Raw genomic sequence first — 26,524 nt, forward strand, 5'->3', positions numbered from 1 at the left:
AAAAGACCAACTGCGACCTTTGTGTGATCTGCTGGTCGCATGTTCAATTTGTGACAATGCCAACTCATTATTTCTTCCTTTCGAGGTTATTAAGTGAGTACAAACTGCGGTTTGGTGATAATAAATATATGTAAATGCTCTATGTACCGTACTTTGGCGAACGCACTGTATAAATAACAAATCATTATTATTAGTGCCAATTTACTAATGTTCTATCTGGGCAATTCTACACTGCATTTATGGGTTGTCACCCTAAGCATGTATTGAGGCAGAACATTAAACTAAGCAAATGGAAAGATCCGTTATTCTTGTTAGTTTCAGGTAGGTACAGATGAATTGAACTGTTTTTATAATGGTGCAATCCCATAGGAAAACGTTCCATGAATCAGGCCCAAAGTCTCTTAGGTTAGGTGTACATACTCATCTCCCCCCTCACCCAGTTCCCCCTCAACTGTCATTCTTAGAATACAAGCCTCATTCTCACAGCATTGCACTCACCAGCACAGTCCTGGCATCATACCTGTATTATAATGTGCATTTCAACAAGACACACAAAAAGCAAATTTTCTTTAATCTTTTATCAGTTGGGCTTCAAAGGGACCCTTGTGCCCTGCTTCAATTAAATAGATGGTGATAGGGACCCAGGATTTAGAAAACACAGGCACACAATAATTGTTTAGGGCTCATCGCATCAGCCAAATGGCTTGATGTAAGGGCTCCGTCCAGTCTTGCTGTTTCAACCAACATCACGCTACATTCTGAGTCCTTTCGTTTATTTTGCCCTCGTATCTATTGCTCTGCAAGTCCAGGCATGCAAAGTGCAGACTTTGCCAAATGCCATGGGGTTACTTAGTAGTTAGGAACTCTGGATGGGACTTCCTTTTTATTATCATACACAAAAGACCAGGAGTGTCTTTGTGACTGGTATGCAGGGCCCATTTTCTTGTGGGCTGTGGAGTTTTGTCATTTACTTCTATTGCACGTGAAAGTGGCCATAATAGCAAGGTGCGTAGGAGACCCAAAAAATCTGGGGGGCACAGGGGACACCTTGGGGACTTGGGCGGGGAGAGGCAGGAATTGCCTGCTCGCAGATACTCCTTTACATCTTTCCCCTGTCACTAACATATGCAGTAGAATGTACAGGAGCTTACCCAAATGTATGGAAATACTTTGGTCTTAATAATATTCCCCCCACGGGCCTTGCTTTTCTCTTCCACTTCAAGTGGTGTGATGATCCGTTTTACTTCTTGTGTTTCTCCAGGTCTCCCAGCGATGGACCTTTAGAGAGACCTTTCATAATACTCTCACCTGTGTTTTAAGTGCAGATGCTTTATGGAGTTTCGCCAAACTATTCTATCCTATTCCACTTCAACCCTCAATGATGGAACATGAGTGTGCCCCTTTACAGCAGTGTATGAGCTGCAATCATACCTCGGCACCAGGGTAGGGTATTCACTGGATTTACATGGATAGCGGAACTGTGCTGTTGTGAATCTCGAGGCTCTGCTTTATTTTTTTCTGGGTCAACCAGATGGCTTATGGTGGCCTCCATTAAAACTTGTCTAAAACTCATTATTCTGCTTGTGGTGGGTACGAGAAATTCAGTTGCATCCCTATTTTAAAACAAGCGTTGGCAATGCCAACCTTTTGGGTATTAATGTAGGCACGGAAAAGGCACTTGCCTTGCACCGCCATAGTGGTATTAGGTACCCTCTGATGGTAGCAGGTGCAAGTACTTGGACTTTGATGGTAGTGCCTGGTAAATTCCCAATACATATACACAAGCAAATACTTTCCATTGCTGGTTTTTAGCAGGAGTTCAGTGAAGGAAATGCAAAGTGCAAATAGATTGGCTGAAGTCATCCCTGGATAAGAAATTTGTATTACAACAGTAATACTACACAGGGCTTTGTAGTATTATATGATATGATATGGCATTTATAACATGCCTATACACAGGTGTTTCAAGGCGCGACAAGGGAAGGGAGGGGGAACAGAGGGAAGACAGACAACAATCCTACTAGGCCAGGTGTCATTCAGATCGTGCAAGTGTATGGGAAGGGGAAGGAGGAATGTGCGGAAGGGGTGGGGGAAGGGGACAATGTAGTACATGGGATAATAAGATAAACAAAGTAAAAGTAAGGCCAGCAGGTGGCAAATGCAAGGGTAAGTGCAGACAACAGGTATCAAGTGCTGGTAGTGGGACTGTAGGGATACAGAAAACAGTCCCCAAGTGCAGGGGTTGCCAAGAACGCAGTGCAGAAATGCGACTGGTGGAGGAGGGGGCCTGGGTCTGAGATCAGAGGGTGGCCAGGTAACCAGTGCAGTTTCAGTATCAGCCAGGAAGTCAGCAGGGGAGAGCAGGAGAGAAAGCAGAAACAAACAGAAAGGTTTTGAGGTGCTTTTGCGAACTGGAGATGATTCTCCTCAAGTTTCGGGGAGGCAGGGAGGCTGTTCCAGAGGGAGGCCCCAGCCGAAGAAAGAGATCTACCACCAACTTGTTGCTTGGAGGAGCGTCTGATCCTGAGGGAGTTGGAGGCGGATGAGCGAAGAGCTTGAGAAGGAAGATATTTAGGAAGAGAGAGTTGAAGGTATTGAGGCCCCAGGCCTCAGATGGCCTTATGGACAATTCAGAGGGTTTTGAACTTAATCCTCACAGCCACTGGGAGCCAATGCAGAGATTTCAGTCCTGGAGAGATACGATCCCTGGGCTTGAGGCCAAGGACAAGTCTTGCAGTCCTATTCTGGATGTGTTGCAGGGGGCGGAGAGTAGCAGGCAGATTTAGAAATAGGCTGTTGCAACAGTCCAGCCTGGAGAGAACCAGAGCTCTGGAGACAGTGAGCTTCTGGGGGAAGGCGAGAAAAGGAAGAATACCTCGAAGGAGGGGCAGCTGGTAGTGAGACTTCTTAGAGACGTCAGAGATGTGAGGAGAGAAGGAAAGTGTGGAGTCGAAGATGACGCTGAGGTTTTTGGCCTCACAGGTGGGAGCAGGAAGAGGCCCAAGAGAGGCCAACTAGAGAGTGACAGGAAAGGAGGGAGCGGGTGTGCCGATGAGGTGAATCTCTGTCTTACTGGCATTAAGGCAGAGATCATTGGTGACACAGCACTCCTATATGGCGGGCAGACAGTCAGAGATGAGAGACAGAGAAGAGGTGGATGAGGGTAGCCTGAAAGTGAGCAGAGTGTCATCTGCATAGCACAGAAAGTTGGGGCAGAGCGCAGCAATGCGGTGGGCAAGAAGTGCCAGGTATTGGTCGAACAGCCAGGGAGAGAGCTTAGACCCCGGTGAACACCACATGTAGAGATAGAGATAGCGATAGAGGAGAGGAAGGACCGAAGCTGAAACTGGGAGAGTCGATCAGAGAGGAAAGAAGTCAGCCATGCCAGGGCCTGATTGGTGATCCCCAGGTTATCACAGAGATGGTTGAGCACGATGGCATGGTTGACTGTATCAAAGGCAGGAGAGAGATCAAGTAAGATGAGGACACAGGGGGTGTTGGAATCAAGGTTGGAAAGCAGGTCTTCACTGATGTTCAGGAGAGCAGTTTCTGTGCTTCTGGCAGCTCTGAAGCCAGACTTCCGATCATGGAGACAACCAACAGATTCAGTGTGAAGACTGAGATGGGAGATGGCCAGCTTTTCCAAGAGTTTTCCCAGGAAAGGAGTGATGGAGATTGGGTGATAGTTAGCCGGGCAAGACGGTTGGCAGAGAGGAGTGGTTGCAGAAGTCAGCCAGGGCAGGAGCCAGGGAGTCAGTGTGGTCCTTGTTGATGGCTTTGGAGGAACAGGGATGAACCTGGTTTGATAAGACTTTCATAGATCGGACTTGTCTCGAAACCTCGTCTGGGGAGAACAGGGGAAAGCGGGGGAGAGGTGGCCGAAGAAGGGTCAGAGGAAGAGCAGGGAGTAGAGGGAGGAAGGGTAGATGAGGAGAGAGAGGACAGGATGTCCTGAGTTTTAGAGATGAAATGAAAAGCCAGTGCTGTGCAAACATCCCTAGGTCAATGGCTTTATCTAAACCCGAAGCACATCCTATGCCATGTCTGCCCTACACCACTCTCCCTGTGTTCTGGTCTTTCCTGAACCCCTCTCTCCCCTGCACACCTGGTCACCCCGTGCTGCAAACCATCCCCATCTTTCATCTGCACTCCGTTCTTGTTTCCATCACTTCCCTCCCTTGCTCCTCTCTTTTTCGGTCCTCTGCACTCTTTCAACCCTTTTTCACTTTGCATTCCCCCACTCTACTGCACCCAGTCCCTCACTTCCCTTTCCCCCATGGCCAGAACCCCACAACTCTCATCTGTACACTTACTCAGCACTTTCTCCCCAGTCTTCAGAGCACCCTCGATATCCTTGGGTGCTTTTCTGTAAATATTAGTCATGCTCAATTGTCATACCTCATTTTGGGGTCTTCTCCAGGTCACTGTTCGAGGCAAGGCCCAGCCAGTGCTGTGTACACATGCTTGTATTTATAATTTACACTATAATGCTGCTTGCCGGATTCTCCCCCCCCCATACCGGCCTGCACTGGTCTGAGACCACATGTTTGCCTCACCTGCACTGTATGCAGTGTCAGTATACATACGCTCATCGCTCTGTGGTGATGAAGTCCAGGTATGGACCAAGCGGTGGGTTGTGGGGGGCAAGTGGGTAATGGGGATTATAAACCACTTCAATTTCCATAAACTAGTGCAGGGAAAGGAAACTGCAACGGAGCATGGACAGGAATGTGCACTGGCACGCAGGTCCATGGGGGAAAGAGGCACGCTAACAAGGCCATACACTGCTGTCTCGGGTCACTGTCACCAGGTAAGTAGCACGATGTAAGTGACTGGCCTGCACTTTTTTACGGGGTGTTGAGCTGTGGGGTCAGGTCTTTGTAGTATTTACAAATTAGCCTGCAGTGCAGGTCTAAGTAATTTCTCATTTGTGCATTCATGTAATACAGACTATTCTTTGTAGTCAACGCGATTTCCAAACGGTCATCTCCCTATCATGGCTTTTTAATTCCCACAAAGCGCAGGTGGTGCGGCGGTGGTGGTGCTCTGACCTCACACTAGACTTATGGTTCCTAAATTCAAATTCAAGCTCTGCAGAGCCTAAACAAACTCCCCCCTTGAATTGGGCCAACTGCTCCCTGCGACGCACACCTCCCATCAGCCACAGCCACCACAGTACCGTAGTGGGGTTCAACTGCTTCAAATTAATCCACAGACGTGTGAGCACATCCCTTTGTTCCGGGTACAGGCTGAGGCAACTTGCATTTCACATCCACTTTTTGGGTCCTCAAGAATGCACTCATTATCGGGAAGACCACACTGCACAATGCACCCCATTCATTATGAGCTTCAACATAAACAAATAGCTTAATTTTCCAAACAATGGAGACCTTCCCAGAATTGCGCTCCGGTGCATGTGCTCCAGGTATGTCACCACAAACCAGTTTGCCTTTCGGCAACCTACAAAGATTGCCACCAGCGGGTAAAAATCGGTAAATATTGAATCCCTCTGAGCTGAGGGCTTTTTTTCTGAAGTTGCATATGTTTGCGAAGCACTCGTGAGCATGTAGCGCAACACAGGGGTCTTGGGTGTTGATTTATCATTTATGTTGTGCAATTGGGAAATGCGAAACCTGAACAGTGCATGCAACACATCAGGGACGTATGTATTTTGCTCATTGTTTAAAAGTGCACATTGCATGCACAGAACAGCCCAATTTAGCACTTGTGTGCTGTTGGGTCACCTGCATGCAATTTGAAACCTTCACAAGGCATGGGGCGGAGTCTGTCTTTTCCTGTTATCATTAAATAAAATGAGGGTTCGACCCTCAGGTTTTTCAATTCATGATAAAACATTAAGAGGCCTGGATTCCCTGATCAGTTTGCAATGCGCTGTACGTGTTTAGAAACTGTATAAATATGACGTTGGCACATTCTCCCTAATAAATCCTCTCTATGCAGGCCTGCACTGCACCTGGGAGAGGGGGGCCATTTGACTTACCTTAAGTACGATAGCTGAGGTCTCAGGAGGTCGAGTCGCAGTCAGAGTCTCACTCTGTCTCCCTCGAAATTAACACACGCCACGCTGTCAGTCAGTCCCTCTCAGGAGGAGCATGCGTCGCTGCCTGGCTTCTCCTTCGTTCTGGCAGCTGAAGCTGCACAGCAGTGCACTGCGCAGGGGCACATGAAGTTCCCCAGTCTGGGCACGCTCCAAATGCACAGGCGTGGGGCATGCATGAACAAGCAGCAGAAGTTCTTCTTTTAGCACGCTGCTGCAGAGAGTCTGAAGTTAGCTTGTACTTTTGCACGCATGACCAGGGATGTAATTCCATCAAAATGCCTGGGGTAATGGAAGCGACATCACACGACCCTTGACCTCTGGTGATATCACAGGTGGTGATGTCATTTGACCCCACCCTGAAGTGATATCATGTGAAGTTATGGAACCCAAACATTCACCCCTTGACAAAACAGGAAGTGACATCACATAGCATTGTTCCTAAGTACCAGCCTTGACACTTGATGTATGCACTTACCATTGCCACTTGTTGGCTGTATTTAGTATTGTTATCATCTTCTCATGTACTGTACTGCTCTCTCCCTGTCCCTTCCCATGCACTTGCACGATCTGAATGACAACTGGCCTAGTAGAATCGTTGTCCTTCCTCCCTTTGTTCCCCTCCCTTGCCTCGTCACGCCTTGAAACACTTGTGTATAGGCGCGTTCTAAATGCCATATCATATCAAGTACACTACGAAAAATATGTTTACAATATCACTGTATTGTGATGTACATTTCATACAAGAATGGATCGCCATATGTATCGTTAGGATCAGTGTGTATAGACTCATATTACCAAATTACTGTAAAGGCAAGCAGACGTTCATGGCCAAATGATAATGATGTGTTATTATATAGCACTTATGCTTAAGCACTTTGTATCGAAAAAATATACACCCAATATCACCCCACCTGCGTTGCTACTCATTTATCGACCTCAGAAGGATGAAAGGCTGAGTTGAGGTGTTTAAGAACAGACTAATGCAGTGACTCACACCCTGAAGTGTGCCTGAAATGAACCTCTAATGAGTCTAGCAATTGTATAGAATTCCAGAAAGACACATTATTTGGTTTTCCTATTCTTTCTCATTTAGGGTCAGTGCTGAAAGTGTGAGACTTGTGGCACCCCTGTTCTTTTTTTTCTTCTTTTTTTAGAGGCCTGAACAAGTAAGCCAGCCACTCCAGAAGTAAAGAGCCACATGGTGCTGGCCACAGCCCAGGAGCTTGCATTACAAAAAAAAGAAAAAAAAAAGGACACTTTGTTTTCCATTTTGTTTTTAGGGGTAGCAATGGAGACCACAGGGGTAGCAAGGGAGACCTCAGAGGTTGCAGTTGTAACCTCTGGCGACCCCTAAATGACGTCTTTGCGAATGACATCTGCAGCCTGCAGACGTTTTCCTGCAGACGTTTTTTACATGTTGGAACAAATTCTGGGGGGGGAATTACATTATATCCCCCCACTTAAAATTGTGGGGTGGATTTGTCCCCTCTGTCCCCTCATGTCCTACGCCCATGATAATAGCTCAATGTGTAAGGTAGTTAGGAGATATGTCTGAAAGAAAAGTAACTGAAGAATACAAAAAATAGCAATAATAAAAAAATAATCATTGTGTGCGATACACCAGTAAAAGAGCGCAGGAAACAAGGAGCTGAATCACTGAAGTTGGAGCACTGCCCCAATTTATACCCAAGAGTTCTGTAGTGACCACCATTTTAAGGGCAAGAAGGCAACCGTCATTTAAAGTTAAAAATTCACCTGTGAATTGCTATAGTCAAAACCAATTTCTGTATCAATGCTCCTTTTTTGTAGAGCCCATACTGCCAATTGAATCACCTGTAGGCCACTAGGACGTCCTCATTTTGGTACTTAAGGAAAATAGGGGACAGTAAGGGGACGCAGTTTGCCCAGTGTAATTGTGTCAAGAGGAGAAGGTAAAATTGCAGTCCAGGTCTACCGTGCCACCAAGGACAGATGCCTCTCGTCATTTATCTCCTTCAGTCATCTGAGTCTCTCAACAGCCTCTGTACTCCATACACATATATTGGTCATTTCCATTTAGATAGAGGAATGGGATTGCCTAAAGGAGGGTAAGTAGATGTGCGAGTGATTTGAGGGGTGTGATTGGCTTGGTATGGGGACACTCCAATGATCAAGTCTCCATGCACATGTTCCTGGTGCTGTCAGCTGATAATGGCTATCTCCTTAACATGACTGAATGGGCTCAAGGATTAAGAGTACCTTAGTTCCTATGGTAACTAATTTGAACTTTATCCGTTTTTTCCACCTACCCATCCCACTCCTTTATATATGTTCCTTTTCATTGCTTAATCTATATAGGCCCTCATTATGAGTCTGCCATTAACTGGGTTACTGGCAGACTCGCTTTTAGCGTTTCAAATGCCTTAAATCCTAGTGCTACTGGGATATTCCAAGCGCCGGAGGAACGGTCCAATACTCCACAGGAATGGGAAGCCTCAAGCACCAGCACCATTAGTAAAGGTGCTGGTGCTTCAGTGAAAGGCCTGCTGGTAGGGGCCAGAACTACTGCCTGTAATTCACGGCCCCTACCAGCAGACATCTAGTTTGGCGATCCGGAAAAGGTGCCAGTAACTATTGTTACTGGCACTTTTTTCTTTTTTTTTAATTCATTTCCACAAAAAACACAAGTAACAGTAGTAAAAGTAACAATGTCTCACAGTGAACAGAAAAAAAATCAAATTTACAGAATAATAAAAACATCATAAATATTCCTGCTTTTTTCTGGTCCGCCATACTTGTAATGTGGGCCTATATTTCAAATAATGTGGAGCGCAAAGTCATTGAGAAAGACAATCAATTTTCGGTGCCTATTCGGCCCTAATGCTTTTGTGTGGTCTGTCAAGACAGTTGAGTATTTCTCTCCATCTTGAGATTACAAATAGTCTAGTTTCCTGTGGAGTCATGGTGAGTTAAATGGACCCAACCCTGTTACAACTGCTCTTGGCAAACAAAATCCTTTTATATTCATAGAGCATCTGTTTCTCACATTCTCATTAAGCACAAGCATCGATGGGATAATTGCTAAACATCTTTAGAAAGGCGAATTCTAGCTCAAGTCTTTAGCAGCTCTTGTTCTATGGGCTTTACTGCAGTGTAGATATATATTTTTACTGTGGATATTTATACAGGGCAATTATGTTCTAATTGTATCTACCATAGAAGAATTTCCGGTGAGATGGTAACAGTTGGGTTTCATTTCTGACCACTGTATTGTTTCAATAGCTTTTAAGCTAGGCATATGTGTATTTCCCTGTTTAGCTACTCTCCCACACCAACCCCGGTGGGCACTTGATTAATGGAAACTACCTACATAAAAAATCTGAAACTGATCATTTATTTAGTTGTTGCTGCTTCTGATTTAACATTGACAATGTATTATCTCCCCAATGAATACAATTAAACCATACTTTTTATTCCATACAGACCAATTTGACAGAGCTGAAATCCTTTGGCTCCCCTCCAGAAGCTGTGATTAATGTTGCATCTGCTGTCATGGTTCTTATGGCTCCCGGTGGCAAGGTCCCAAAAGATAAAAGCTGGAAAGCTGCTAAAATTTTTATGGGCAAGGTCGATGGCTTCTTGGACGGACTAATAAATTATGATAAGGAACATATTCCCGAGAGCTGTCTCAAGGCATTTCTGTAAGTTGATTCATTGATTGTGATTGATTTAAAGTGTTCATAAAATGTTGCATGCATTCAAAAGTAGCTGCTTTGCGGTTGTACCCAACGCATCAGCCGAAATGAAAAGGGGAGGGAGGGTTTTAAAACATACAGAATAACTCAGAGGCAACTCACTTGGCTTGCAAGTGAGACAATGCTGAGCAACACGGGTTCGAAACCTGTTCTTAGAAGCTGCACTCCAGCATTAATTTTCTTTTAAATGAAAACAGGAAATCAAAGCCAGGTTACAGAAAACAGTTATCAAAGGATGCCTAAATATACCCTTTTCGCACCTTGAAACACTTGTCGTTTAATGTTTTTCTCCAGCATCGGATTTTTTATGGATTCACATGCTCATGAATATTCCGTTTTGTCAGACTGGCAATCTGTAATATTAAAACAGTTTAGCTTTAAAGCTTAAAACTGATTGTCACCAATATAGCCTATTGCTGCCACTTTGGGTGATGCTGCTCCAGCCAATGACATTAGTTCTCCTTAGCTCCATCCCTGGTGGACATTTTTAGATTTTTGCAGCACATGTACATGTTGGGAGTCCTTGTTGTTTCACTCCATGGAATATTGATGTGTTTATCCTATTTTTGAGAGATCTTTCATTCTTTTTCTTCAACATCAGTCACTTTAGTGACTACTGGCTACAGTGACCTGATGCTGGTGAAGGTCCTGACCATCAGCAGATCTTCTTCGCCATGTGAAGTCCTCTTAACTAGTTTGAGGCCCTTCTCATTTGCAGCGATGATGGATGCAAAGAAGAAGAGCCTTTTCTAGGGATATACAAAGTATCACCTCAAAAATGTTTATGTGGATGACCACCACGACAAGTGCTTATATTGTCTGCACCCGGACCACGACATGGACCATTGCTCTATCTACCAGTCTTTTTCTTCGAAAACTCGGACCGTCACTGCAGATAGGTGACGTGGCTGGATGCGGCTGCCAAGTCCTCTGACTCCACCTTGGTCCACAGTCATTCCTCTACCAGAATCATCAGACCCTTCGACCGTACTTCCGTGTCTTAGAGATCAAGATCACACGAAGAACCTTTTCTGGGGAACACAAGTCACATACTTCGACTGTTCCACCGTCAATGCCTATACCACTGTCCACTTCATTGACAGCCCCATCCACAACTGCTTCGTCTACGACTATGAACACCAAGTCAACGGTTCCAGCAACACCTTTGTCTAAGACACACTTGTTGGAGAAGTGCTGTCTGTCGATGTCTGCATCTATTCCGACTACGAGCCACAGGCGTAAGTCATCATCAACATCATAAACCTTACCAGCGACAACCTTGCCGACGACTCCTTCGGTTCCAGACCATCAGAATCATCCACCTCCTCGTTGACGGCTGCCCCATCAGCTGCTGTGTCAACGGACATGACTACCGTCTCTACCAAATTGGCAAGGGTTTCTCCTAGAAAATCGTCAGCACCATTGGCTTCCCAGGCACAAACTTCAGCGGTGGCCACGTTTCCCAGTGTGCCTAGTGTGTACAAGGAAATGCCTCCAGCATTGTCTTTTGTGCAAAGGCCCATAAAACCCAAGACCCTCTTCACCCTGGGGCCTTCTGTGTCGACTGCTACAGCACCACCTTCAACATTTCTTCAAGAGGGTCAGGTCTCAGAAGTAGAACCTCTGGAGGCCTTATTCTCAGACCATGAGGAAATCAGTGAACAGCCTGATCATATCCTGCCAATGCCACGTCTGCCAGTTCAGCCTCCTCCAATGCCTGCAGTTCCATCCACTCCAATACCTGCTACCCCTTGGGGCCCACCAGGTGCACCCAGGGACCTTTTGCTCGATATTGTATCAACCTTGCAGATCTTGGTCACAGAGCCACAACGTAGTCTTCCTCCTCCGGCTCCTCAAGGAGCCCATAGTAGGAGACCTTCGGCATTACCTTCAAGAGGGGATTTAGTTCCACCTCGGCCAGTTCCTCAGTTCTCAGTTCCAGTCACTACCCTCTCCGATACTGATACTGGTGCTGACAACGTAGAAACGGCTACAGACACTCAAACAGATGAGTAAAACGACTTAATCGCAGCTGATGGTGAGACACCATACCTGCCCTCATGTGACTCACCTCCAGATGAAGTAGGCTCTTTCCATGCACTCTTAACACGTGCTGTTAAGCTATTCATCCTGGTTCCCAAAGAACAACAGAAAAAGGTTTCCTATTTGAAAGATGTGAAACCTCCAGGAAGTCGATAGTCGTAATCCCTATGCTAGGCGGCATCTGGGAAGATGGCCATCTGGTGATGAAAAATCCCTTCTCGGCTCCTCCAAAGAAGGATTGCTTGGAGAAGAAGTATAAGGGGACAGGTACAGCTCCTAAGTGCCTTCTTACCAGCCCTGCCCAGACTCAGAGGTATCAGCGGCTGTTCCGAAGATAACAGCCAACCATTCTTCACCATGTATGGTACCCCCAGACAAGGATGGCAAGCAGCTGGACATTTTTGTCAAAAGGGTAATTTCCACAGCTGCTACTACCATCAAAGTGACCAACTCATTGGCAGTCCTCCCCGTGGTACAACCGCGATGGGTCCCATCTTGTAATTTCGGCTTGATGTTAAAAGAGATGAGGCCCTAGCACTTTTGCAGGAAGGGGAAACTGCTTCAGACTACACCATTACTGTCATATTAGACATGGCAGAAATCGGTTTTCGCCAAACGGGGACCAGAGCTGGCTAAAGGCAACCTATTTTCGTCCTGAGGTGCAATCCAAGTTTGTGTATATGCCATTTGATGGAATGGACCTGTTTGGGAAAAAAAGTGGATGAAACTCTACAGGCCATCAAGGCTGATACTGATACTGCACGCTCTGTAGGTACCCTGCAGCAGTAAAGACAGCCCTTTCGTTCCAGTACAGGACGTTTCTCTAGGACCTCCAAAGATTACAAGCCCTCCTATCATCAACCATCTCGCACCAGCGCACAGGGAAAGCTTGCAGACGTACAGGGTTAATCAGCAATGGTGCAGATCTTCTTCCAGACCCCAACCCCCCAAGCAGGCCTGACCAGCGCCAGGACCTGTGTCCCCACTTGAGTACCCCAAAGCGCGGCCGTTTGTCACAATTTGTCGATCAGTAGGAAAACCTCTCTACTAACAGATGGGTGCTCAAATCATTCGACTGGGTCACACTATCGAGTTTCTGGACAAGTGCCCATCCATCCCTCCCATAAAGAAGAGAGAGCTCCATCTACCACTTTGAATGGATTGTGTCCTCCCACGTATTCCTCATCTTATGATAATTATCTCTACAGCTTCAGCTGCTTTGGAAAATATTTTTTGACAAAGGGTGCTGTGTGCAGTGTCTCTGTGTCGATGTCCCTCGAGGGCCTCAGTTCGTCGGTCGACATCATCATCATCAGTATAAGAAGCGCATGCAGTGCCCGTTGGTTTCAGTTCTGTGTTTCCAATCTATTGCTTCGAGAGAATTACCACGCGGTTCAGTGAAAATAGTGATTTTTGTTTGATAAATATCTTCTTTGTCAACTCCTACAACGCCCAAGTCAGGCTTTAAGAAGTGCCAAGACTGTGCGTCAAAGATGTTGATCACCGACCCCCACCACGTATGTCTGTGGTGTTTGGGTTCCAGGCACTGTACCTCTGACTGTTGCTCCTGTCAGGCGATGGCCGAGAAGGATCTCAGGGAGCATACACGTAAACTGGTGGTGGGGAGGTAACCTTCGAAGTCACCTTCGAAGAGGTCAGAGACTGACGATTCAAGGGATTCTTCCCAATGCAAAAAATCAAAACGGTCTTGATCGAGAACTTGATCAGGCCATTGTTAGTCTTCTTCTTTGAAGAAGGTCAATAAGAGGCGTCATAGGTCACCTTCGACCATCAGTGATTCCTCTACAAAGGTAATCGGGTGTGTTGGGAAACATTCTTTTTACTGCACCTTCCTTCCATCTTTATGGAACCCCCAAACTTTTTGCTTTTATTTTTTAATCTGACCTGTACCTTTTACAGTACAGTGAAGCCTTAAGCTTCACTGCACTGGCCTTTGTTCATATGTTATGGGGAAACTGATATGTACTTCAGGCTATCAGTACTGGGAAACATTGTTTCCATTAGTCTTATGGCTATATTGCTACTTGTGGTTACTCTTGTATCACTTGTGGCAACCTTTTCTTATGATTGCACAAAGCAGCTTACACTGCAATGCAATGGGGTGCATTTTTGTTTTGCCCTAGACTAACACTCAGAGGATTTTTGGTTACTGTAGATGTGCTTAAAAGATGGGCTGATGGGCTGGTGGCAACAGCTTTTATTTCCCACAGTTTTTGTGGAATTTCGTTTTAGCTTTACCATATTTACAGCGTTTGGCTACTAACTGGTCAACTGGTCAAACATGGCCGTGCCACGAGATCTTTCGCCTGTTCTTTTTCCATCTTGTTGTTTAGCCTTCTTCCTGGCCTCAGAGGCTAGGAATATCCTTATAAGGACTTCCAGTGCCTGGGAAAGCAGTAGCTTTTGGCGGGCTTTTGGAGGGCTCTGTGTGTTTGCAGGCAGGATGTGGGCTGGGTCAGTCGACTCCAATCCACATTCTGATTTCTGTGTGTCTGAGTGGAATGCATGACTGTTCCCGCCAGTGGTCCTGATTGGACCACAGCTGTGGTGTGCATGTGGGCTAGTCCTGCTGTTGGCTAGTGGGAGGCTCAGCTCCTAACTGGCTTTTAGGATAATAATAGGACCCCTACACCCATTCTTCAGAGAATCTGTCCAGCTGTGAGACCCACAAAGAAACCTGAAAACTGACTGAAGGAGGATAACCAACTTCTGCTGTAGCCCTATCTTGCTTGTGATCTTCAGTAGCCCTGCGAAGGTGCTACGGCCATTGGGAGTGTAGGGACCATCCATTCCTCCTGTCTGTTCGGTGCCCAGCATAAAAAACGTTTTCGGAAATGCCCTGGAACCGTCCTGTGGCTGACTGTTAGGGAGAATTCTCATCTATGGCTAATTTCCCTCACCTACTAAGTCCCCCAGCAGCATTGCTGGACTTCTGGAGTCTATTTTTTTCTCCACTTGGTAAGAGTGAGAGCTTTTCCCCACTCTTACCTGTGTTTTGCTATGTGTTTCTACCTGTTTTTGTGATTGTGGACTCTGAAGTACACCACTTCAGTAGCCCTCTTCTTTTTGTGTGTCACACAGCACCTTCAGTGCTGTGGCACAGGGTTGTCTTTGAGACGTCCCTCAACTCCATTTCTGAGGTGACTACCATCCTCCAGAAAAGGGTAAAGTTAACATTAACTTTACTTAGTCAATCTACCACAGATCCAGTAACCCCATCTTCCATGGAGTACTGGAAAGCGTTAATTCGTATACCTTTTTATCTGTACCTCCTAGAGCATTGTTTTGATCTTTTAACATTTAGACTTGGCTGGTGGCAATGGTATCTACCCTAACTTTTCTACCACAATTATATTAGATAAACGTGGTACTGTTCTTGGCTTTTATATTAGCCTCGAACATAAACCCGCTTGACCAAATCGTCTTTCGTTTGGCTCCGGTTGGCTTTATTCGCCATTTCTTTTTGTTAAAGTCCATCTTCTGTTTTACTTTGCGCGGAAAACTAGGTTCACCTTCTTTGTTCACTGTCTTTTGGCGGGCTTCTGCTCAGAAGCCCTCCTCAAGGTGCCTGGGTGTCTAGGTGGGCTGAATGTGAGGGAGGGTTGTAGTCACCCACTGAACAGGGTATCGTAGGAAACCCAAGTCGCACTTTGTCATGACTGGCCAGGGTAGTTGTCCGGGCTGGAAACACCGCCCCTGCTGGGTGATTGACAGCCAGGCTGTGTGAATGGGGGTTTTTCGCATAAAAGGCAGGTCTCTTGGGCTAGAAGTCAGAGAGTCGCCACTGGAACTACAAGGAACCGAAGAGAAGTGGAGAGAATGACGGCTGCTGCAACTACCCCGTCCCGATGCAGTCCTGAGCTATCTTCCCTTCAATGATTTAGAGAAGAACCAGTCCGGAGTCTTCTTCCCTTGAGCTTGGTGGGGATAACCAGCTCACCTTCTACAGCCAGATGATCCTCTTTCTTGGTCGAAATCGCTGCACACTGCTGTAGTGGTCCGGATAGCCACCTGAAGAGCCTCTCCTGTTTTTAAGGAGTGCACCTTTTATTCCTTGTCGCTACTGCTGGCTTCATCCCTGTGTGGTGCAGACCCCCTTCAGACTTCCTCCTTCACAACGAAGCTCCAGGCATCGTGGGTCTGCGGGAAACCAACAGGAACAACTGCCAGGGCACCAGCTACCCCATTGGAACAAGGTATTGTGTTCTACTTGAGGAAACTGAGTGAATCCCTTTTCTTCATTTTCCAAGACTTGCCCTTGTCTTCCCCCCTTGTTATAACTTTTGCTTCTGAACATTGACAATATCGAAGTACTTTTGGCTATGTTGAATCGTGAACTGTCTGACTGTGTGATCTTCGGCAACAGGCCCTGGTGCCTTTCGACCCTGGCTCCGGCCCTTTGACTTTTGAACTCCTGTCTCTGAGTGTTTCTTGATTCTGCCTGCCTAACCAAAATATTGCATGTAATTTTTGCCTCCAACTCCCTTTGGGTATCTCAGGTGCTAAGTGTGTTTTTGCCCTGGTAGCATTTCATGTCACGGATACGCGTTTATTTAGTAGACCGAAGTGTCAAAAAGTGATTGCAATCCTATTCACGGTGACGTGTTTTGTTCGTAACACTGGTTCATTCAAACACAGGGTACTTACCTTGAGACTTACTGTACATAGTGAATTGGTTAGTTGTGGTATATTTAACATGTGGTTTTTGTTTGAGTTTAATAGAAGTGTTGTGTTTATAACGAATGGTTTAAAAAATAAATGTACTTATATTTTTTTACCTGAAACCTTGAGTCAGTGTTTGTTGAGCCACAGTAATTGAGGTCCCTTTGTGTAATCTCTGCTACTGCTTATATACTCTTGAGATAGCCTGGATGCTCCGCCACTGCTACCACTCTGACCTAGTAGTACAGGCTTGTACAAAAGGTAAAACTTGTATTGTCACCTGCAGTCTTAATTGTGTGTAGTGGTCCCTAAGGGCACTGTACAGGATTCTGTCTAACACTGGTGTACAGCGGTGGGGATTTGGAAGTAGAGTGATTACACTTAAAGTGCTGCCATTGCTTGGTTTCAGCTAACCACAAGGCTAACACCACTAATTCTATTTAACTAAGAAATCATGTCAAATATGGAAAACTACACTGACAAGAGTCTTTTACTCTATACTGCTGAGGTTCTGAGAACCATGTGTAGGGATAATAATATCTCTGGTAAAGGAAAGAAATCTGAACTGGTTGCAAAGTTAATGGGAAAAAGTCTGGAGAGTGGGTCAGAAGGACCTACCCCTCCAGCAAATGTGGATTTTGATGTTTCTGATTCTGAGAGTGTTCATTGTGAAGAAGTAGATGAGTCCTTGCTAGGAAACCCTGCAACTCCCTTGTCTGCTCAGAATGCACAACCTCTGTCCACAGGGACCACCGCAGGTCCTACACTTACTCCTGAATTTATTGCACTTGAGAAAATGAGACTTGAATTGGAAGTGAAACTTATTGATGCACAAACTACCATGAAACATCAAGAGTTAAGGCTCAGAGAAATGGAGCTGAACCATGAACTAGAAATGAAGAAACTGTCTCTAGAAAATGCTTCTCTCCCAGAGTCTTCTAGGTCTTCCAGCCCTAAGCGACCTCGTATGCCAAAGGAAATGATTGGTATGTATGAGACTAAACTTGATATTTTTGTTTGGTTAGCAATGTTTGAGTACAATCATTGGATTCAAGGTATCTCAGGGAATCAGTTGATTCCTTGGCTTTTCTCTAGGCTCCCCCCTTTTGCAAGTGATGCTGTAATGGAGTTGGGGGAGGAGGATAAACAGGATTATGAGTGTGTGAAACTAGCATTAATAGCTAGGTTTGGGAAGACCCCTTCCCAGTATCTTAAGAGGTTTAGAATCCGGCTACCCGTGTATGTGAATGTTTGAAAAACGTAGATGGTTGGGTTAAGGGTTACAAAGTGAACACATATGAAGGTTTGAGGAATCTTGTAATGTTAGAGTCTATTTTTGATGTCTGCTCTCCTGAGCTTACACAGCACTTGGCTGATTCAAAGGATATAGATCCTGAGAAGCTAGCTAAGGCTGCTGATTTATGGGTTGCCCACAGGGCTACTCAGAAGAAGCATGAGGAGAAGCAGCCAAAGAAGGACAACAAAGAGATTTCCAACGATTCCAATCCAAAAAAGAGCCCAAACATAACCAGGGTAAGCCATAAGGTAAACCGAGTCAAACTAGTGTACCACCTGGTTCCACACCAGATGGAGGCCAGGGAAAACCCCCACTCCAGAGAGCATTTGGGAAATGCTTTATTTGTGGATTGCCTGGCCATGTGAAAGGAGATCCCAAGTGTAAGGGTAAACCTTCAGGGATCAACACTGTCTCCTTAGCCTTCTGCCAGGTGGATGAAGTACCTATGACCAGAGGAAACTTTCAGCTACTAGCTGATGAGCCTATGAGAGTCCCAGCTAGTTTTACTTTAGTGTCCTTGGGTCTTTGGGAACAACAGAACTTAGATGTCTATAACTCGATCCCAGATAATACTAAAGAGTATTATAAAGATAGTGTTCTTGTGAATGGTCAGGAGACCCCTGCCATCAGAGACACTGGAGCCAGCATAACTGTGGTTGATGAATGTATTTTCAAAGTGGAGGATGATGTTAAGGCACCCAAACACTTAACCAAGTTAGCTGGAGGCCCTGTGCAAATGGTTCCCCAGTTACCAGCTCTCATCCAGTGTAATGACATGACTGTCAGAATACCTTTAAGTGTACAGAATAATGTACCTGGGAGGATCCTGTTGGGTAATGACCTCAAAACTCTTGGAGTTGTGTCCAGTACCCCCAAGGCCCCCAGCAGAAGGAAGCAGGAGCTCACAAGGTCTGCAAGAGAGAGAACCTTAAGAGGCTCTCCTGGGGACATGATAGAGGAAGCTATCACCCCAAGTCCACGGGATTTACTTACTGCCATTGCAGGGCAAGAAAAGACCAAGGGGAAACCTAAGTCTGCCAGCAAGAAAACAGCAAGCACTCCTGTGCCCAGAAGGACATCTCCGAGACTGTCCAAAGTCACACCTGTGACTCTCACACCAGCTGAGGCTGAGTATGGTCAATGTATGGTCAAACTAGATACTGAGGAATCAGATCTAGAAGAGGATCTTACCTTGGTAGGAGATCTTGACCCTGTTGACCATCCTGAGCTGCAGTCTTTACTGGCAGAAGGTGGACCAAACAGAGAAGATTTCAGTAAAGGACAAAGAGAGTGTCCTACCTTGGAAGGTCTTCGCCAACATGCAGTTTCTCAGCTCATTGGTACTGAGCCTGGGAAGTATAGGTTGCACTGGGACGATGGCCTCTTCTACAGTGAACCAACTGAGTCAACCCCTGGAGACAACAAAAGACTTGTAGTACCTCTAGCGAACCAACTTCAGTTTCTGCAGTTAGCCCATGAGGTACCTTTCGCTGGTCACTTAAGTTTTAAGAAGACCAAAGATAGGCTATCTCTGTACTTCTACTGGCCTAAGATGGGTACAGAAGTAGACAAATTCTGCAGAAGCTGCCACACTTGCCAAACCTCTGGCAAGAGTGGATCCAAGAATGTGGCCCCCTTAATGCCTCTCCCAGTGGTGGGAAATCTTTTTTAGAGGGTTGGGATTGACATTGTTGGTCCTCTTGACCCTCCCACAACGTCAGGCAACAGGTTTATCCTGGTTGTAGTGGACCATGCCACTAGATTTCCTGAAGCCATACCTTTGAGGACTGTTACGGCTCCGGCTGTGGCTAAGGCCCTACTGGGTATTTTTACCAGAGTAGGTTTTCCTAAGGAGGTGATATCCGACAGGGGATCACATTTATGTCCCTCTACATGCAAACCATGTAGAAAACCTGTGGAGTCACCTACAAGTTCTCAACTTCCTACCACCACCAATCCAATGGGCTGGTAGAGAGGTTTAATAGAACTATGAAGAGCATGATAGGTGCTTTAGAAGAACCCCTTAGAAGAAAGTGGGACCTTCTACTGCCATGCCTTCTCTTTGCATATAGAGAAGTCCCTCAGGAGGGAGTAGGTTTTAGTTTAGTCCCTTCAAACTTCTCTATGGCCATCCAGTCAGAGGTCCATTGGCCCTGATTTAGGAGGGGTTGGAGAGTGCACCTACCCCCAAGCCAGTCAGAGTGATTGACTATGTGATAGGTCTCCGGAGGAGAATGTCACACATGATGGCAGAGGCAAGTGATAACATGAGGGCTGGTCAAGCTCTGGTCAACCATTGGCATGACCAGAAGGCTAACATGGTTGAGTTTACTCAAGACCAGCATGTTCTTGTTATGGTCCCCATAAGGCAGAGGGCCTTGCGGGACAAATGGCTAGTACCCTTCAAGGTTGTGGGTAAACTTGGAGAGGTGAACTATCTGTTGGACATAGGCAATCATAAGTAGGCTCCCAGAGTCTTTCACACCAACCGTTTAAAGGCTTATGTCTCCAGACCTGACATAGAAGCTTTGCTTCTAGCTTCAGCTCAGGAGGAGGAGGAGAGTGAACCTCTGCCTGACCTCCTCAGAGGCTTACCTTTATATGAGCAATTGGAAGGAGTTAATCTCTGTTCCAGTCTGACATCTGACCAACAGAATGAGTGCAAGTTACTGATACATCAGTTTGCCTCCCTATTCTCACTTTCACCAGGCTTGACCCCTTGGGGCCAACATGACATATACACTGGTGGCTCTCTGTCAAAAGCAGGGAGTACAGAATGTCAGACAATGTCAGATCCCACATAAGGAATGAGGTCAACAAGATGCTTGAACTCAGAGTAATATAACCCTCTACTAGCCCATGGTCTAGCACAGTTGTGCTTGTACCAAAGGCAGGATCCAAAGAGTTGAGATTCTGCATGGACTGTAGAGCTCTAAATGCAGTCACCACGACTGATGCCCATCCTTTGCCTAGGACAGATGAGCTGGTGGACAAACTTGGTGCAGCCAAGTACCTCAGCACATTTGACCTAACGTCAGGCTATAGGCAAATAGCCCTGACAGACCATGCCAAGGAGAAAACCTCATTCTCCACCCCAGCTCAGCTGGCCTCTACCAATTCAAGTTAATGCCTTTTGGATTAAAGAATGCACCTGCTACATTTCAGAGGATTGTCAATCAAGTTCTGAATGAGATGGAGGACTTTTGCATGGCATACTTGGATGACATTGCAGTGTTCAGCCCTACATGGAAAGAACATGTTGAATACCTAGCTTATGTATTGCAGTCTCTTGAACAGGCCCATCTGACCATCAAGGCAAGCAAATGTCAAATTGGTCAGAGTTCAGTGGTCTACCTTGGACATGAGGTAGGAGAAGGTGAAATAAGGCCATTGCCTAGCAAAGTACAAGCTGTACAAAACTGGGCCACCCCTTCTACTCAAACCCAAGTGAGAGCCTTCCTAGGTCTCACTGGGTATTATAGGAACTTCATAGAGAACTATGGGACCATAGCTTCTCCCTTGAATGTCATCTCCTCTCCCGAATTTCCTAAAAAGGTGTTACGCTCACTTGACTCCCACAGAGGTGCCGATCTGGTCTGGACTGCTGCGGCCTCCTCCAGTGTAATGCGTAGAACTGAGATGACAGACTGGACTGGCCCTCCTAGTTTCGCTTGTCTCGCCCGTAGAAGAATTCTTCTGCGAATGGAGAAAGGGGAGTTAGCCACCCGTGGAATATAGTGTTAATCCCCCCAATCCCCGTTGTTCTCTCCACTGACCACCTCCGTTATCCCCTCTAAAGTCTCACCTTATGGTTTGAAAGAATGAGCTCTCCATCCTGCTTCGAGCGCAGGGGCGCGTGAGGGACCAGTTGCTTCACTGGCCGACAGAATTGGTGAGTTCCAGGGCAATTTTGACTCTACCGGCAAGACGCCGTAAGTTTGCAGTTCGTAAGAGTTCAAATGCCTGACCTTCACTCCTATCCGATTCTGTAATCTGTGGTCTTCTCCCTTATTCAGGTGCTGAGAGAAGACAAGGGTCGAGGAGTTGTACCTCCGGTGGTAAAATCACTCCGGCGGTAAAATCAGGTAAGTCTATGGCGGGAGGTTGCTCCCCTTGATTGTCCTTTTGATTCACCCTGTTGTGCTTTTGTTTCCCCTTAGGGGCCGGTGTACGGCGATGGTGCAGTGGGAGCTGCGCCAACCCGAGAAGAGGAATGGTTCCCCCGGTGGTAAATCAGGTAAGTCTTTGGGTGGTAACCAGTATTCCTCTATATGTTCCCTTGGCTCACCTTGTTGTCGTTATCTCCCCCCTAGGTGTTGGAGTGCAGCGGGAACATGCAGGAGGCTGCGGTGAGGCGTGAAGATGCTGCAAGTAACGGTGAGTGAAGCGCAGCGCTGCTGCTGGCGATGCGACACGTTTAAAAATAAAGTCTTTCCTTTGGTTCGACGATGCGGTGGCTCCGGAATAAGGTAAGAAGCTGGTAATGTTCTTGTTGTAACCTTTCTACTTCTTTCTCTTCTTTCTAGGTGCTCCGGGTTCAAGGCGGGCATGGCTGAAGTCTGGATGCTGCTGCAGGCACGGTGAGCGTTACGCTGCTGGATGCAGAATAACGCGAAGCGTGTGTTGCTCTTCGGGCGTGGTTTAAATAGCTTCCAAAGTAGTTCCAGGTAAGTATTCCTCCACCGCCACACCCAAGTGGCAAATAGTCCCTAAGGTAAAGTAGTCCCTTCTAGGCCTCATGAGGGCTTGGGTCCCTTGCAGCATGGTCTGCATCAGGTAAGTTCAGGTAATCCCCTTATGAGCCTGGCGTCTATGGCGCCAGGACTGATGTCTTATATGAGCCTGGCGCCAAAGGCGCCAGGACTGTGTACAGATGGCCCGTAACAGGGGTTGCTGGGCCTTCTCCCGGGAAAGTGATGCCTGCTCCCAGGGCTGCCGGACCTGGTCTGGTTCCCCGGGGGTAGGCATCATGACAGCACTCCCCCCAAGCCCCCTCCTAAAGTCGTTCTTCCCTGTGGTTTAGGTTTGTCCAGGAAATTTCGGTGGAATCTTTTCACCAACCGGGGTGCATGTACATGGTCACTAGGTTCCCAAGATCTTTCCTTTGGTCCATAACCTTTCCAGTCAATCAGATAAAAAAGCTTTGATTTCACCATCTTGGAGTCCAGGATGTTCTTAACCTCAAATGCGGGTTCCCCGCCTATAAGGATGGGGTCTGGTGGCTTGGTTTGTCTTGTCCCTGGTTGCACTGGCTTCAAAAGTGAGACATGAAAGACGGGGTGAATCCGCATATTAGCCGGTAAGTCCAATTTGACGGCCACCGGGTTGATAATGGCCTAAATAGAGTAAGGTCCCAAATATCATGGGTTAAAGGTCCGTGTTCCCTTGAGCGGTATGTGTTTTGTGGCCAACCATACTTGGTCCCCTATCTGGTATTGTGGAGTATCACTTCTATGCCGATCAGCATCCTTCTTGTATTTCTCCTTCGCTTGCTTTAAATGTGCCGTTGCTTCCTTAAAGGCTTGTGTAATCGTGGAGTGTAAATGGTCCACTGCGGGCATTTCTAGGTGTTGGGGTGAGTCTAGGTCTGAGGTTCGAGGGTGGTGCCCGTATAGGGTATAAAAAGGGCTTTGTCCAGTTCCAGAATGTACTGAATTATTGCATATTCGGCGATCCAAAGAATGTCCTTCCAATTACTCTCAGTCTGATGCAACATGCAACGCAGGTATTGTTCAAGAGTCTGGTTAGTCTTCTCCATTTGGCCATCGGTCTGGGGTGGTGACTGGTTGATACCCTCGCGTTGATTTGCTCCAATTGACAACATTTTGTCCAAAAATGAGAAATGAATTGACTGCCCCGGTCAGAGACCAGTACAGATCGAAATCCACGTATACTAACAATGTTTTCAAGAAATTCCTTGACTAGGATTGAAGCTCAAAGTAGTCCCTTTAAAGGAATAAAATGGGCCATTTTGGAAAAAAGATCCTCAATAACAAGAATGGTGTTAAACCCATTGCAAGGAGGTAGGTCAGTAATAAAGTCCAACGATAAGGTATGCCAGGGTGCAGGCGGAATGTCTAATGGTTGTAAGAGTCCAGCTGGCTTTTTCTTTAGACTTTTGTTTTGGGCGCAAACGCTGCAAGACATCACAAAAGACTTAATATCCTTTCGCCAGGTGGGCCACCAGAATTGTCTTTTAATTTTTGCTTCAGTTTTTGCAATACCTGGGTGTCCTTCCATTAGGGTATCATGATAACGGTAAACAACTAGCTCTTGTAGTTCCTTGTGTGGCAGAAATAGGCGCCCTTGGTAATAAGGTAGATCATTGCTGACTGAAAAGTTTGGGCCTCTCTTTACCCAGTCCTGCAAGGCTGTAGGATTCAAGAGTTGCTGGATTCTAACTTGAATGTCCTCTAGAGTTTGTAGAGTGGTCATTCCAAGTATTCTTTGTTCGGAAATTATAGGTACTGGTTCGGAATTCACTTCTGTCTCTCCCATCCCTATTCGGGATAGAGCGTCAGCTTTACCATTCTTACAACCTGGGCGGTAGGTGATTACGAAATCGAACTCGGCAAAGAACAATGCCCATCAGTGTTGACTTGACGATTGCGCCTTGGCTGTTTTTAAATATTGTAAGTTCCGGTGATCGGTGATCACAGTGACAGTATGCCTGGCACCGAGAAGATAGTGTCGCCAAGCCTTGAAGGCGGACTTAATGGCTAGTAACTCTTTGTCGGTAACTGCGTAATTTAACTCTGGTGCCGAAAACTTTCTGGACCAAAATGCTACTGGGTGAAGCTGGCCAGTTTCAGGGTCCCTTTGAGACAGGACAACTCCCATGGCTAGACTGGATGCATCAGTTTCCACTATATATGGAAGTGCAGGGCACAGATGCTTTAATACAGGTGCTGACGTAAATTTTGCTTTCAGCTCTTGGAAGGCTTTTTCGGCTTCTTCAGTCCACATAAAGCGTTTGTTTTTTCGCAAAAGTGCTCTGATGGGATGTACAACATGTGAGAAATCTGGGATGAATTTGCGGTAGAAATTGGCGAAGCTGAGCATGCTTTGAACACCTTTAACTGAACTTGGTGATGGCCACTTAAGGATTGCGTCTACTTTTCGTGAGTCCATTCAAACTCCCTTCAGTGTCAGGATAAACCCAAGGAATTCGACTTCTGTGGCATGGAAAACGCACTTTTCTAGTTTAGCATATAGTTTGTGCTGGCGGAATTTCTCAAGGACTGCTCGGACGTGTTTCACATGATCGGATTCCAAAGAGGAGTATACTAGAATATCATCGATATATACGACAACACAAATGTCAATGAGTTCACGAAAGACATTGTTCATGAAGTATTGGAAGGCTGCTGGAGCGTTGCACAGCCCGAAAGGCATCACCTGGTATTCGAATAGTCTGTATTTGGTGCGGAAGGCAGTCTTCCATTCGTAGCCCTCCTTTACTCGTACCAGATGGTATGCCCCCCCAGAGATCTAATTTGGTATATATGCAAGCGTCCTTCACCTGATCTAGAAGTTCAGGGATCAGAGGCAGTGGGTATTGGTTTTTCACAGTTACCTGGTTCAATGCGCGGTAGTCTATGAACGTTCAAAGTCGCCTTCCTTTTTGGGCACGAAGAACAAAGCTGAAGATGCAGGGGACTTGGATGGGCGGATAAAACCATTGGCAAGGTACTGGTCTAAATACTGTCGTAGGTGAAGATTCTCAGGTTCCGTTAGGGCATAAATCCTGCTATAAGGGGGTTGTGCACCGGGTAAGAGGTTGATTTGGCAATCGTACGATCTGTGAGGAGGTAAGGTGTTAGCCTGTTCTTTTTGGAAGACGTCCTGGAATTCTTGGTATTCTGGAGGTAGTTGCATGACTGCTGTGGTTACTGTGGCCAGGCCCGTGTTCTGATTTTTCTTTGGGTAACAGGTTTGTGCACAATCTGGGAAGGTTATTTTCTTCTCTCTCCAATCAATACAAGGATTATGTGTTTCCAACCAAGGTATCCCCAGTATTATTTGGAACTGTGGGGCTTTGATTAGATCAAACACAATAGTCTCTCGATGCCCATCCTGACCCAATAGTGTCATCTCTGCTGTGGAATGAGTTACAGGCCCCGAGGCAATTTCAGTTCCATCGACTGTGGGGATGACATCTGAGGTGGTTTTTTGGCAGAGAGGTAGATTCATCCTGGAAGCCAATTCATATTCCACATAGTTTCCTATGGCCCCGCTATCAATGTATGCCCTTACTGCGTGCATACGCGATGGCTGCCCTGGATCTACGAGGACCATTGGTAAGATGAAATGCGAAGTCTGAATATCCTTCTTCAAGCTCGGCAAGCGGACCTCTATGCTTGTCAGCGTGGTTGTTTCCCGAGTCTGACTCCATATGGCTTTTATCAGCAGCTCCTACCACCTTCTTGGGTGGTTTTACAGGGCAATCCCGTAGGAAATGCCCAGAAGTTCCACAATATAGACACAATTGCATTTGCCGTCTCCTTTCTCTTTCCTTCTGGTTTAAGGGTCCTTTAGCTCCTCCGATTTGCATGGGTTCTGCAGCATCTGCTCCTTTTGGGTTAGCGTTGGTTTTGACCAACACCCGATTCTCAAACTTGGATCGATCTGCTTTTCTGTTCTGAAGTCTGTGATCTAACTGGACCACTAAGTCTATATATTCAGTGCAGTCTTGAGGTGGGTTCA

At 46.3% G+C, this 26,524-nt stretch overlaps 1 protein-coding gene across 1 annotated transcript in view; it reads left to right on the forward strand.

Moving 5' to 3' along the window:
- The window catches only part of DNAH17 (dynein axonemal heavy chain 17), an 8,024,690-nt gene that overhangs the window by 6,130,940 nt on the left and 1,867,226 nt on the right, over window positions 1-26,524 (forward strand). The window contains exon 59 of the mRNA XM_069655242.1: window positions 9,524-9,741. Within this exon, the coding sequence (XP_069511343.1) occupies window positions 9,524-9,741 (218 nt within the window). The remainder of the gene's footprint in view (window positions 1-9,523; window positions 9,742-26,524) is intronic.

The sequence above is a fragment of the Ambystoma mexicanum genome, chromosome 3q, assembly GCF_040938575.1.
Source record: "Ambystoma mexicanum isolate Mex_15411 chromosome 3q, UKY_AmexF1_1, whole genome shotgun sequence".
NCBI classification, from domain to species: domain Eukaryota; kingdom Metazoa; phylum Chordata; class Amphibia; order Caudata; family Ambystomatidae; genus Ambystoma; species Ambystoma mexicanum.